Here is a 15447-nt window from a genome sequence, read left to right as displayed (position 1 = left end):
GGGCTGAAAAAATTGTGAATATTGGAAGCACTGACAACAAATGGCTGAATAAAGGCCGCTAAAACATTTCAACAAACCAGACCATGTTTCACAAAGATACAAAAAAGCCACACCCAAAACCCAAAAGCATGCACAGGCAAGAGGAGAACTAGCCACTGGCCTCACACCAGAGGAGGTTATTTTTTCTTCTTCTCTGAAACATTTATCATAAATCACCCATCTTTTATTGTCAAATAACCAATTTACACATTCCAAGATCTTAGATCAAAATTTGGTGAGGGGCCAGGTCACAATTGATCGAGACCATACTGTGAACGTAGAATATGAATGTAATACAAGGGTTAAAATTGTATGTGCATATCTAAACCAAATGGTCAGCAAAACATTTTTTTTACAACTTCAGAAGAAAAGACAAGTTGTTTCAGAAATTAAATTTTTCTTTCTTTTCTCAGCACAGCATTGCAGCATTTTGACACACATACTGCAGTATGCTAGATGTGATTGTTCAGCCAGCCAAGGGAATGCCATACCAATGACCATATTATTTTAGTCACAAGGGGAATAGTGGAGGCACATTCACTGAAAATAATGTTAAGATTACACATGGTTTCATGCTTTTGTTAGAATAACACACAGTAGTTTACATTATAGACAAAACATGCAAGGGTAGTAGTCACTGACCAGCCCTGCTTTCCTCCAACTAGCAGCAAAGCTCAGGAAAATGATGATGTTCCTGTGGGTGCTGTTATTGGATGCACAGAAGTGATCTTAACAAATCAAGCACAAGGGACAAAAAGTGTTTCATTCAGCTTGTAGCTTTAAATCACTGTGTGATTTGAAATCACTATGTTGAGTGTTTTTCTTGATGAGTTGAAAAAAAGGTTTCACTAAACTACAGAACTGACAGAAGATAAACTAAGTTAGCATCCTCTGTCTCGATGCTTGTGTAAGCTATCTCAGCTATTTTTGCCTTGTTATTATAATATATGATGGTTTTTGTAAAAAAAAATTTAAAAAAAAATGCTTTGGGGGTTTTACTGAATTCTGAAAATAAATTCATGTTACTCTAATTAATTTGGGCTGATCCTTGAAATCAGCCTTTTTGGCTAATTCAATGGTGATAATTTAATGCCATTAAAGGTAAAAACTCTTGACATGAAGGTTCCTGACCGAATGATCTTATTTTGTTGCTTTCAGCATCTCAGTGGAACAGATTGTTCTCTGCTACTGTATTAATGTGTCTGAAGCTGCTGTCATTTTAGCGATGTAGTGTGATACATCTACTGTTGCATGCATGAACTGATGAGAAACATTACATGACATGCACATTTTATTAGAAATGTTTTTTTTCTCGATACATTGAGATATCTGAACTTTGCTTACCAACTAATGCAGAGTACTGATCCACTACAATCTGTTACTGTAAGTGCTAAACTGTTAAGTGTTTAACAGCTGTATACTATTAATCATTGTTGTATGACCTGGCTCAGGTTAAATGCTTTTAAAAACATGAACACATACAGTACAGATAATGAATGTCATACAACTTTCTTTTCTTATCTCATTAAGATAGCTCCAGCTAATGAAACAAGGTGGTATCAGATCACTGCACAGACAGGCATACTCAAATTCCCAAAGAAAAACTGTTCACCAAGATTAATAAAGTAAAATGGCAGCAACTAAAACAAAAGTTACAAAAGTTATTTTTGGCTCAAGCTATTACCTTCTAGTCAGGACTCGTTTTTATTTGTTTGTTTGTTTTTTCACCAAAAATAAAAATAAAAAACATTTTTCCTCCTTTTTATATACTTGCAGAAGATATGCAAGATATGTGACTGTTGGGCCAGGCCCAAAGCATCTTACACAGTCTGTGTAAGAGTGTAATTATTGTTCATTAGTTGGACTGTATTGTATATTTATGAAGGCCATGCATGCATTTACTGTAATGTTTCAAATTCCAAATCTGTCAGTTTCAATGTCAGTTCAATTCTAATTAGCATTATTATGTTCAGCGGTACAATGTTTTCATTAAGAGTTGAGAGTATAATTCACTCAAGGACAGGACCAAAGGGGACAGCTTTGTAGGTGTGTCTGCATAAGCAGGCTCTATGTGGTGAGGGTGCTTTCTCACTACCAGTGGTTGCTATTCTCGGTAAATGAGGCACTTTGTATGTGATGCTTTCTTTCTGGTTTACCATACTGACATGTAATTAATTGAGAAATGTTTCTCACGGTAAATAGGTAAGGCTTTTGTAAAAAGTTTGTTTTGGTATTTTAAAAATGATCACTGGTTGTGCTTGCTCATCCCTCTTTAGTGGACGAAAATAGAAGGGAGCTAAGAGGCTGATGAGTTTATCATCCAGCTTTCCTTCATACTGCACTAAAATGAAAGAATAAGAAAATCATATGAGAAATACACCAGCAAGCTTCCACTGATTTGACAAACAAGCAAACAAGCATCTGGTAGATCTGAAAGATGTGGTATGACCTCCCTCCTGGCAATCTGCAAAACCCTTTGACAATTTAAAAATAGGTGAGGAAAAATGAGCGGGATCAGCACAGATTCAGCACTATTGATTTGTATGAGTGTTTACCCGTGCAGAGGACTTAGGGTGGAACATGGTCAGCGCTCGAGGCAGTGAATGCTGAGCAGGTCAAGGTTTAACGGAAGCCTGAATAAGCCAAAGGACCTTTCTCCAAAATACCATGGTTTAATAAGTTCTTAAGTGCTTTAAGTGGGTGTATTGAAGAAATTAGGCGAAGTTGACCAAAGCTTTCAGTGAATTCATTTTTAGAGGCTATTGGTAAGACTAGTCAAATCAGTCACGTAATGGGGGTTATGTAGACAGTGGTTGGACAACTGAGTGAGCCTTGGCATTCAGATGAAACTGCCAATCAAGCCAGCAGGGCTAAGCATGACATTTTTGCAGATGTATTGTAGCTATAATGTTGGTTCAAGCCTCTATTTGCTTAGTTAAAAATAGGACAGACATGCAGTTTAAAGGTAGGTTAGTACTGGAGAATGGTGTCAGTGGACAGCACAGCCTGGTTTTATGCCAACATTTGTTACCACCACAAATGTTTAATAGCACACAAATAAAAAATTTGCAAATTAAATTGCAGATTGAAAATAAATGTCATTAGCCAGTGCGTATATTTACATTTTAGGGATCCAGCTAATGCAGCTAATCCAATTAAATTCCTAGATTAATATGACTTGTTGTTGGACCTCTTTTAAGCATTTAGTCAAAGCCAAAGAAATTGTTGCATATATTAATTGTCTGTGTGCTTCTCACTAAGACCAGTTAGCCGGTGTCCAAGAGATCCCATTCAAACTACTACTTGCACAAGAACTGATGTCCAAATGCTTAGAGAGTTACAACTCTTAGGGTGAGCTTATGTTGTTTATATTCATGTTTGTTCTAATCTATGTGATCATGATTTGCTGCTTGTTTGGCAACATTTGCATGTGAAACAGGTTCATTGACAGGTTTTTTAGAGTAGTGAGTAGTAGTTCAAATGTGAAAATGAATCCATCTGTATCTTCCTGTTGCAAATTACTTTACCTTACTGTTTTGTGACATGTATGCACAGAAAAGAGCAATGAACAAACCAACATAAGCATCTGTTTGTTGACTTACTCCTTCCAGACTTTGGGACTCCGTCTGTACAGCTGATTCCTCTAAATCCAACCCTACTAAAATATTAGGAATACCTCCTCAATACTGAGTTGCACCATCATTGCACCATCTGTATCTTAGTATGTTAGGGTATAAAAGTTCCTCGACCTGTCTCTGCCTTTCTATCTATTCTTCCATTTATGATTGAAGTGCATATATATTATAGAAGATATAAACAGTGCATACTGTAGATTTTGTTTGGTTTCACATGATTACTGTGTTCACAGAGAGGCGAGCGACCTTCTGCACAAAGCTTTTAATTAGCTGTGAGTTGTTGGTGAGTCTCATTGCCATTACTAAGAAGAGCCCATTGAGTGTGCTTATGTGAGTTTTAAATGAAAATGCAAGCATTAGAAAATACAACTGCCATTTTCATGGTGTACCAGGGTCAGGCATGTTGCCAGCAGATAAAATGAGCAGTAACTTTGATCCTACAGTATGTGTAGTGGCCAATCAAACCAGAATATAATTGTTTTAAATCAATTTCAATCAATACAAAACTACTTTTGGGCAAGATAGAAACCACAAAAAAAATCCAGATTAATGTCAACAATCACCCCAATCTTTAAGCATTCTTTCCTTTGTGTATGATGCATGGCAATCATTTGTTCAGAAACTACATTGTTTGTTTGTTTTTTTTTTTAATTATTATTGCATGTTTTGTTGCTCTTTTATTTTTTGTTGCCTATGTGTATTTGTTTTATAAAACCTTGCCAGATGTAGCAATCGTTTAATAAAGGGGGTTTGCGTTCTGCCTTACAATGGCCCTTACCTGTCCTTACTGCATTATTTAATCACATGAAAAATGAGACAGACTACACTTTTTTTTAAACTTGATTTTAAGGCCATAAAATAAAAAGTTAGGAGGCCCTGTTTATTTTTTCTCCTTTTCTGGCCTATAAAATAGGCGTGTGTGTAATTTATCTACTCTTCTGGACATTGAGCTCCTGTGAGGCCCAACATATAACTAATCTGTAACCTTGTCTGAGAGGTGTGTAGCAGAGCACAGCAGTGCCCTGTGGCAGACATTGGGCTGACATGATATGGCGAGGATGTGTTGTATTTGAGCATGTCCGATTGTGTTGGATCGGTCATCACCTGCTCTGCCTGAGCTGGTAGTTATCCTGAGGCCAGTGTGTCAGGTCACCGTCACACTGCTTTCACATTTGTGAGGAAGTTGGTTGATGCTTCGTGTGGCAGTACTCTAGTAACCATTGCTGTTCAAAAACCATTACATAATGCTACCTGACTTGTGCTGCCTATTTATTCATTTGGCTTTATTCCAAACAGCAGAGGGCTGGTGAAAATGGATCCATAGGAATAGCTTTGAGAATACATATGTCACATATTATTGTGGTTTAAATTTTAAAAGTGAAAACCAGATGCTAATCAACCTATTGTGACAGTAAAAGTAATTACTTACATTTTTTAAAAGGATTTTTTATCTTTACACAATGAATGAAATTCATCTATGGAGTTCAGGTGGTCCCAACATCACTTTCATCTCAGTGTTAGGGACAATATCTGCATCATTTCGGTGTACTGCTGCCTCACAGTTTTGTACATACATCGATAGTTAAATGGCACTTGAATTCTCATTGCTGAATAGGGGAACCCATTTTTAAAAATATAATATAATCTATAGACTTTTTCTATCTGCAAGTGGCAGTTTGAGATTACTAGCAGGTTTGGTGGCTGATCTTCTACACTGATTGCCAAGGCTCATCACAGCAGTGTGGAGAATGCATTAATTCATCCCAGAGATCACCGGCTGTCATAAATAAAGACAATTAGCAATGCTTTGAACATGATCTTATACTGGCTCCCTTTCTCCCCTTGTCAAATTCCCTTGCGCGCAATCATTAATTTATGAAACAGGCCCAGCAACGGCTTCCATTTTGTTTTATTTACTAGCCAGCACTTCACTTTCACTGACACACGAGAGGGACTAGACATGAATGGTATATAAAAAAAAAAGTATTTTCTAGAACATCTGAAATGCTCCCAAACTTTGGGAGGAAGCAGGTAATTTGAATATGCACTGAGATAATGAGAATGGATTTTGTTTGCTTTTTTGCCAGCGTGTGTTGTGAGGCATTCAGCCCACATGCAGTTCATGTTTGTTGTTAGCTGCTTTTTTATGTTCTGAACTGAACTTATTATGTTTATTTCTGATTACTTTAATTTTGTACTGCAGTTATTATGTGTTGAAAGTGGTGGATGTTTCTTTTTTAGAACAAAAAGGTTAGAAAAGATATAACAGCTAAACATTCTTTACTGGTTGGTGAAGATATGAATATAGACAGTACATCTATTTGACTGGCATAATATTCATTTGCTTGCAACTAAAAAGCACAATTCTTTATGTATTAGACATAAACATGAAACACAGAATCATCCCCATTATCGCTCTGACACAGAATGGTTCTTTTCTCTGCATAAAATGGGACATGTTATGTCATTTCTTGGTGTATACAACTGTTTGGAAGCAAAGTACAAAGGCAATGTCTTTAAAATGAGGTGTTGTTTGATCATAATGAGATGTTTGTGTCAAATTGTGACAGCTGCAATGATTCTGTTTTTATCTTTTGTCTTATTATTTCACTTTTTCAGCACTGTCATACTTCATAACTACAATATATACTGTAATTACAAACCAAGTAGCAACCTGCCTGGATATCAGATGAAGCCAACAACTGCAGTTCCTCCAATGGCCACTTGAGGCCGGCTACAGAACAATCAATGATTCCCTATTAGCCCCCATATTACAATGGTCAACTTCACAGCAGAAATAAACATGTTTACAGCCTGGTACAGCCCTGTTTTGGTCTCTATAGGTAATTTCCCCATTTAGGTGGAATTTTTCTATAACTCACCCATTCACATTATATTAAGGAAACTGTCTTTATTCAGACATCATTGCGCTCTAGGTGCAGCTCACTGAAAAGATGGAGGGCATCTGTTTGAAGCCATGGGCTGAGTCTATCTAAGAGGCTCCTTACTGAAGGCTCTGTTTATTGTTTTGAGGTTTTTTTTTTTTTTTAGATCAATTATATACTGTTTTTACAATCAATAATGGGGGCGTGTCCAAAGTTCAGTTTTGGAAAGGTGAGTTAAGTTTTGTACCCCTCAAACTTCATTTTATATTTCTGTTAGTAGGTTCATGCTGATGTCACCTCGTGAAGTACATTTTTATTTATTTTTAGACCTTGTCTGGTTAACTAAGCTTGCAGGTGTTGGAGAGATCGTTATTATTATTTTTTTTTCTGTAACCCTGGGGTGGCTGAAGACTGTCAATCAGTATAGTCTCTCTCTGTCTTTTTTTTTTAAAGATTATTTTTTGGCCTTTTCAAGCTTAATTTATGATAGAGACAGCTGAAGAGTGACAGGAATGCAGGGAGAGAAGGATGGGGAATGACATGCAGGAAAGATCCACAGGTCGGATTCGAACCCTGGGCTTCCACAACAAGGACTGAGCTTTCGCACATGGGGCTGCTGCTCTACAAACTGAGCTAAACGCAGCTCATGTATTGTCTCTTTAATAGAGAGAAAAAGGGGTAAGTTCCAGAGCAGACTAGTTAGAAACGTCAACTTCTTATTAAGTGATAGCATGTGGTGGCATTTGCTGTGAAGGTAAGGTTGACCAAGTGTATTGCCGCATTATTGCCTAAAGATGAGATCATGATATTTTCTACTGGGAAGAAGGTATCCTCAAGTGGGCTCCTTCGGCAAGTATTGCCAGTCTTGTCATGCATGTGATTTGGTTGGAAAACCAAACCAAGTGATTCCTCAAGTTCCCCACCACATCCTGTACCTGTGATAGGAGAGGCATTCTAGAGACTCTTTATCGACTGTATTGAGGCAACTCTAAGACGTTCTCTCAAAGATAAGGTGTTAGTGAAGGGATTGATGAAACGAGGTACCACTTGTGGTTTGCCAAAGATCATTCAAGCAGACCAAGGCACACATTTTATGTATTTAAAGTGTTTGCTCAGTTGTTGGAAGTGTTAGCTGTCAAGTATAAGATCTCTAGAGTTTATCATCCAGAGAGTTCACTTTGATGATTGTCAATTTAATGTAAAATGCCGTTCACTGTTTCACTGTTTACAAGAAGCTTTTTCCAACTTGAACTTTGCAAAATGCAATTTTGCTAAGGCGGCTATTACCTATTAAGGCTAGCAGGTTGGTCAGTGTTGAGTGTGCTTATGTGCTAAGATAGCCAACCCCACTAAGAGTTTGGAAGAAAACTGTAAGAAGGCTTTTCACAAAAGTTTTCTCTGTAACTTTCTAACACTGTTGGCTTTATAGTACCATTTGACCTGGAGGTTAACACAAGTGGAGATTACAGATCACACTCTTCTGGTTTCTACATCGGATGTATAACAGTAACCAATGGTTAATATTCCATTCAGTGTTGAGTTTTAGAGACACATAGAGACATATTTAATTCCAATGTGCATGTGTAATTGGAATGATTTTCTGTAGGCATAAATCTTTCATAAACATCTCACAGATTCTTGATTGAACATATTGCCTCTCTTTTAATATCATTAAACTAGCTTCCAGTTAAAATGTAAAAATGCTTATTTTGAATATTTCTCATATTGTTATATTTGTTACTATTTTGTTGTGTCTATACTTTATCCTTTATAATTCAATGTTGTATTTTGTTTTATATATACTCTTCCTATGCTCCTTGTAGATCTATCTATCTTTAGTTCTGCTTTAGTGTTTTTTTGCTTCCCATCTTACTCTACTCTCAGGTTTTGGTAATAAGAAAGAAACACACTTTACTTGCAGTAAAAGTGGAAGTAGACAAATAACTGAAACGATTTTCCACAATATTCTCACAGGTCTTTCTGCGGTCAAACACTTACTTCAGGCAAAGAAAACCAGGATACTCTTTTCCAAAATCAGTAGAATCAACACACTTTGCTGATGCTATACTCTGTCGAATACTTAAAAGTATTTACCTGACCTCAATATCATGTACAAAATTAAGGTGATGAAACTTTGGAGTGAGACTTACAAGTGAAACCTGGAATGATTTCTTGTGGTAAGGTTACTTTCTGTGTTCTTGTACTGTCAGTATGAATGACACTAGATGTAAAAATTCACTGTAGAGAAAACAGAATGAAAGGATTGCATCTTTAAAAGTTTCAGCGCCCCATCTTGCATGAAATGCTTTCATGACTCTGAAAGTGTTGGCGGAAAGCCGAGTCAGCTGGATAGCAATCATTTCCCTTTGCACATGCAGTGAAAGAGTGATTCCATTTTAGAAAATATGTAAACAGAGTTAAACTTTGCCAACAATGCAGTTAAAATATGATTTTCTTAGCATCTGTCGACTATGTAGCTTGTTTGTATAGCTAGGTTTGTTTATATCCTATTCAGTATGATAGTGTAGCATTAGCACCAGAGATGGTATTTTTTTCTAGGATTATCAACAAGATTGTGATACAGCAGATATTGGCTGTGTACCACCTCAATGACCAAGTCCCAATAATCCCAGTAAAGAACACCTTAATGACTATTATGGCTTTAATTTAGTGGATAGCAGTGCATGTCTATTGATGAAAAGGTTCTTATACATAGGGAAAACAATTGAAGCTAGCAAGAGCAGTCTCCTGGTTACTACCTGAGTTGGCATGGCAACCATGCAACGTGCACAGCAAACCCAACAATGTAGTAAACATTAATATGATTAAAATGTTTGCCTCATATTGCATGTTGCATTATATTCTATAAGCGTTTTTCCTATTTATTTTTTTTGCATTTGTCTCCACCAACTTTATAATCTTTGTTGCTCACGCTGTGAAGATAAAACCTACCAGTTGTTATTAGGTAGCTATAATTTCTTCATTCAGCAACAACAGTGAACATGACCATCTGTAAAGAGATCACTAACACCGTCACATAGAAAACATTTGTCTACATGTATGTGTATTTCAACCTTTGTTAAAGCCACTTTAATTCTGAAAGGGTTTGTAATGACTATTGTACTGAAATGATAAACACATTCATCCAGTCTAATGAAATTTTGAATACAGTGTGAAGAGACAAATATAGAAGAATAAAAATCCATTTCCCTTCTCGTCTCTGTGTCAAATATGGCTAATAGTAAATGGATTTGTATTTTACTGTGTGCCGTGAATACTGAAAGCAAATTCTTTTTTCTTTTTGCCCATTTTTGTGTTGCTTAACTCCTTCCACATTTATCAAGTAGGAACTTCAAAACATCAAACATATTATGCTGAATAAGGACAGATTTGTGATATCTTTAATACTTTCAGAAACATTCAGTGTTTTCTGGGAATTTTGTAATGAGTTTTTCATGTATTTTCCACTCCTATCTACTCATTCATATTTTCACATTATGAGGTTTCAACTCTTCAGTCCCATTCACTTTTTAAACTAGAAAACTGTTTCGACATAAATTAAAGCCAGTTATGCAGTTTAGCCCCAAGCTTACACTATATTTTGCATACTTCATCCCTTTCCCAGTCCAATTATTCGTATGTTTTACAACTTCAAAAATAGGTCATTCATACATTTACATAGAAACTTCATTCAAACTTTAAACTTTTAAAATGCTCATGACAATTGTGACTTTCTCACATATTTCATGTCTTTAATACTGTTTACACAATCAAAGTTAAAAATTAAAAAACAGTGCGCACGCTGTTACTGGTACTGAAACTGATACTGATACTAAGTATCAATATCAAATAACTCATTACGGTTTAGTATCTTGCATATCAAACCAGCACTCACCTGTTACTAAACAATCAGCTCTATCATGTCAACTGCGACAGCCACCCCATATAGTGTAATTGAGTGTGCTTGAAAGTGCACACTATACAGTATGTTCTCCACCGTTTTTTTTGGCTCGCTTCTCCTCCCAGAGTTTTTGTTGCACACACACAAAACAGGAATCAAAACGTGTGGCTCGGCTGGGATCGGTGTGCTATGACTTTTCTAAGAGTTTCGTCAAATGGCAAAAACCACACCAAAAAAATTAATGGGTGTGTATTGCGAGAATTTTCGAGAGCTAGAGTGAGTGATGTCATCACTGTCATCAGAGTGGAGAGTGAAAGGAAAATTTGTCTAAAAATAAATTTGTAAACCGCGATTGTGGCCGCAAATGTCAAGCTACAGAAATCATTTATTGCTAGAAACGTAGGAAAATTTGTCGCCTCACTCACTTCAACAGATACTTTACCAGACTTTGGTTCTTCAGCTATTCAGGTATTTTGAAGGAAGGAAGGAAGGAAGGAAGGAAGGAAAGGAGGAAGGAAGGAAAAAACGGCGAAAGGAAGGAAGGAAAAAACGACGAAAGCTATGTATGTATGTATGGGGGCGACGGGGCCAGAGTCAGGCACACTCAAAATTTCTTTAGAAATTTTCTAGCATTTTCTATAATACTGAGAAATCCATTGTTGCACCTTTTAATGATACTTTGTATCCATTTTGTCCATCTTGGGTATCTTTTCACTGCTATGTAAATCAAATAAATGTCTTCTCTCATCACTTGTCATTCTTAAAACAAAAAATAAAAACACCAACACTCCATTTACTACATTATATTCTCTCTCGTTATTCTCTTTTCTCTCTCGTTTGTCTTTTGTGTCATTTTATCTTAATTTGAATATGTGGTAATTAGTAAGTAATTGTTATAACCTCCTAAGGATTTCTCTTTCTATTGCTTAGTTGTACTTTTATTTTATCACCTATGTAAAGAAGTTGATAATAAAATCTAAATCTTATATATTAAAGCATAATGGCCTGAAATGTATTATTTGATAGTCATTTACAGTTGATTTATAACTTGCAGTTTTAACACAGAGTGGAATGCAGAAATCAAATCACTAAAACAGAGCTAATTTTGTTTTCTGCAATGGCAGCACATGCTTGAGTAGTCACCAAAGTTCATTAGCATATTAATTTGAAGACAGATGCTACACAGTCTTTCTCTCTATGAACTGAACTGAGTTGATCTGCGCTCATGGCAGCCAAACTGGAATTGTGTTTACCAAACTGTATCCATACAAACAGAGCACAGATTTCTTTATTTGGAGGACTCAGGTGTTAGATCATCTTGTTTCCATGTTTAATTTCTGAACAGCGTCACTTCATCAGCCTTCATGGATTTTTCCTTCTGACTTAAATAGACAGGTGTTGGATTGCAATAAATAAAATGCACTAGCTTAGTTTGTCCTTCTGTAATCTAAATTGAACTACTTCTGCAGTTGAGTCTTGCTGATATAAATACTATAATCAAGTTCAAATGATAGAATTCCATATCAGACTATTTTCTCCTGCAAAAAAATAAAAAAAATCTGTATCTGTGAATACTATGATCTAAAAGACAGCTTATTTATCAGGAAACTCTGTAAATCAGTGAGCGTGGATGTGAAGCAGCTGGTGGACATCAGAGGGAAAGCAGAAAACAGTTTCTCCATAAAATATGATCCATTTTCACCAAAACCATGAAATGGTTTATGTGTGATAAAGTGTTAAGTACTTCTCACCGGTGATCACACCCAGGGTACAAAGTTAAATCGTGCAAGAACGTACAGGGAGCAGAGTGTGAATGACAGAAACACCATATACTCGATTAAAAGTCAGTGCAGCTTTCAAATTATTTAAAATCTGTTATGGCAGAGAAGTTACACAATGGGGCTTTAAGTTACTTTCCGCCACTTCTATTTACTATACTGTATCGATTTTGACTTGTAAAATTGATACAGAGAAATTAAAAACTCACTGCTCACTCCACTTTTCTGTCCATGTCTTGCTCCCCTCCCTCTTCTTATTTCCCACCTTCTTTGATTTTCTCCAGAACTTATTACATTAGCGTCTGACTGTGCCGCATCATGCTGTGGATGAAGTGGAAGATGGTGGTAGACTCCCCATGTGGACGGAGAAGGAGGATGCCATGTCCCCTCTGGTTCCTCCTGCTGTTCGCCGCTGGAGGTCTGGTTCTTTTCATCCACCAGCGGAATCTGTCAGAGATGGTCCTACAGCAAGGTCCAGGTTAGTCTCTACTTGCCCTAAAACAGCTTGAGGTTCAACCAGTGTGGCTTTTTAAATCTAGTATAGATTTGATTCTAGTATTAAATCAAATATATTTATCATGTATACTGTAGCATGTTTCTCGCATAATTCACACATCTGTCCAAACTATTTAAAAGTCTTGTAACACTGACCAATTACAATATGGCTCATGAGTATAGGCACAAGTAATAATAAATAAGTAACTGATAATAGCATTAAACATATTATCTTAGTATCTTATTATCTTATTATATTTGCAACCTCTTTTCTAAAAAATAATCTGACACTAACAAAACTGACAACACTGCAAGTTTTTGCTTCTGAAATGTCGTGGTAGGAATAATCTGTCTGAACTACTTTTGTGTCACCTTGCAATGAGTTTTGTCCCCACGATATGTTGCCTTTCCTCCCAATACATATTGCATTTCCTATGGTCGATAACGGAAAACTGAGCTGTATCATGATATACAGTTGTGTTAGTGTATTATGTAACAGACCACAGTGTGACTGGATAAGCCACAAGTCTGTATCATTGCTAGTTAGCCTGACTCTCATGGTGACAGTCACCATGAGATGAAGCTTGTAACACTGACTATGTGCAGGAATTTTATGTGTTCAGTGAATTTACATGTTTACTGCTGAACTCCTGTGTATCAGCATGTCTGTCATATCTGATGTAATCACTGCAAGGTCAAATCACATGTGGGTTAATGTTAACTGGAGCAATAGAGTAGTCACAGTAAAGCTACCATAGCTCTATCCATACAGTGGCACTATAGATACAATACAAATGCACCCATACTAATAACTACTGTATATCGACAGCCATAGCTTTAGCCACCATAGCCAGTGCTTGTAAATGGTCAGAGATTTTTGGGTTCAGTATCTTGTTTATTTCTGTCTCAAAGGAAGTACTGAGCAGTGAATGCATAAAGTGTCATATCATCTCTTTTTTTCTGCAGTAATTGTAGTACTGCAGTAGTTCTGTAGTACTGTAACTGGACTTCACTAACACATTGACTGTTCTTTAGGATCACACAGAATGCAAAAATTGATAAACATTATTATTATTTTCTTGTATGGATACACCGTACAAAATTAAAATATTACTTGATGCACGTTGCATTCAGGCTCAACCAGCAAGGTGGAGAGAACATTTGTTCTTCATTTATATACTTCATTTCATTCCAGCTCAGTGGCCTTGCTGTCAGACTTTCCGCCCTGACCAAGGGAGGCCGTACATTCAATTTCCAAATGAGTCAAACCTTTGTCCTCGTAAAGAGACCCAATGTGCTTCTGCTTGGTACTCAGCATTAAGGAGATTAGGGGTTAAGCAGCCATGATGAAAGAGTGTCCTGAGCGTGTAAAACTAAGCTGCTTCATGTGTCAGAAACAGCAAGAGATCAGCCCCTTGCTTGTGTGCATCTTTGGCTTGTACTACACTTTTTCTCAGCACCACCTCACCACTTTTTCACCTGAAATATTGATTGATGTTGTATTTAGTTTGTCTTGTCTTGAATTTTAAGGTTTTTCAAAAATAGATTTTCTTGCACTTCAGAATCAGAATCAGAAATACTTTAATAATCCCAGGAGGAAAGTATTTAAATTCCCTTTATCATTCATAAACAGCATAATATACAATCAAACTGCACTTAACATCCCTCTCCTGTGGTCCCTTGGGAAGTTTGTTTTTTGTTGCGTCTAAATATTTTATTCTTTACTACAACAACGCTTATAAAGTGGTCAGAACTCACATGATTTGTAAAAGATGTGACTGATTATGTCTCTATATCTGATCTTTACATCCTGCCTAATCAGAACTGCACATGTACAACTTTCAACAGAGATATGAAAGAAACAAGATGGTTCACTCTGTTGCAATTTAAATACACTATATGTATTTTGTCATCTATCAGATTTATGTATGCTGGACCACTCGGAGGGTTCTTCTGGGCTTGATGTGGCCCAGGGGTCACCAACTGAATTGACATATATATTATACATCCAGTATACAATAGTACATTGTTTTACATAGTTGGCAGGTAATTTTTCTCCTTGCATTTATTTGCATAAAGCAGTAACCAACATTGTTCACTAATCAATGTGACAATGACACTAACAGCCAGACAAAGCTCAATACATCAATCACCACAACAGATAATGATGATATGTCTACAGTCGTCCCTCGTTATATGGCGGTTCACTTTTCGCGGACTTGCTGTTTCGCGGATTTTTATCAGTGTAATTTTGCATGCTTTTTTTTTTTACTGCGTACTGTACAGTATGAGCGTGCATTGTGTTCTGCGTCCTAAATTGGCTAAGGGAGAACCGCACTGTGTCCTGATTAAGGAAGTACTGTACAAATGCGTGTAAAAAGGTGTATAAAAGTGTGTGGTTAGGGGTTTTACGGCCTTAAAGCATGTATAATAATTGTAAAACTTACTTCGCAGATTTCGTTTATTGCGGGTTATTTTTAGAACGTATCCCTCGTGATAAACGAGGGACCACTGTATATGTTAAATGTTAATGTCAAATCAAAGGTCTTACTGTATCTCTGAGTAGAATATACAGCATTATGTTACCAAATTTTACGAAATGCTGAAAATGTGGCATTTCTCTCTATTCTGATCACTAACAATTTTCCAAGTATATATATGTATTAAGTTTTTTTGCAGCCTAAACACATCCTTTTATCTCATCTGCTATAACG

At 36.6% G+C, this 15447-nt stretch overlaps 1 protein-coding gene across 2 annotated transcripts in view; it reads left to right on the top strand.

The window, feature by feature from the left end:
* The window catches only part of chst8 (carbohydrate (N-acetylgalactosamine 4-0) sulfotransferase 8), a 165410-nt gene that overhangs the window by 26697 nt on the left and 123266 nt on the right, over positions 1 to 15447 (top strand). For both annotated transcript variants that reach the window (XM_027281305.1, XM_027281304.1), the window contains one exon: positions 12523 to 12716. In XM_027281305.1, coding sequence (XP_027137106.1) covers positions 12557 to 12716 — 160 coding nt within the window. In that variant the 5' untranslated portion in view covers positions 12523 to 12556. The remainder of the gene's footprint in view (positions 1 to 12522; positions 12717 to 15447) is intronic.

This window comes from Larimichthys crocea, chromosome VIII, assembly GCF_000972845.2.
Source record: "Larimichthys crocea isolate SSNF chromosome VIII, L_crocea_2.0, whole genome shotgun sequence".
Taxonomy (NCBI): Eukaryota; Metazoa; Chordata; class Actinopteri; family Sciaenidae; genus Larimichthys; species Larimichthys crocea.
The sequence above is the reverse complement of the archived record's forward strand: the minus strand, read 5'-3'. Positions and strand labels throughout refer to the sequence as shown.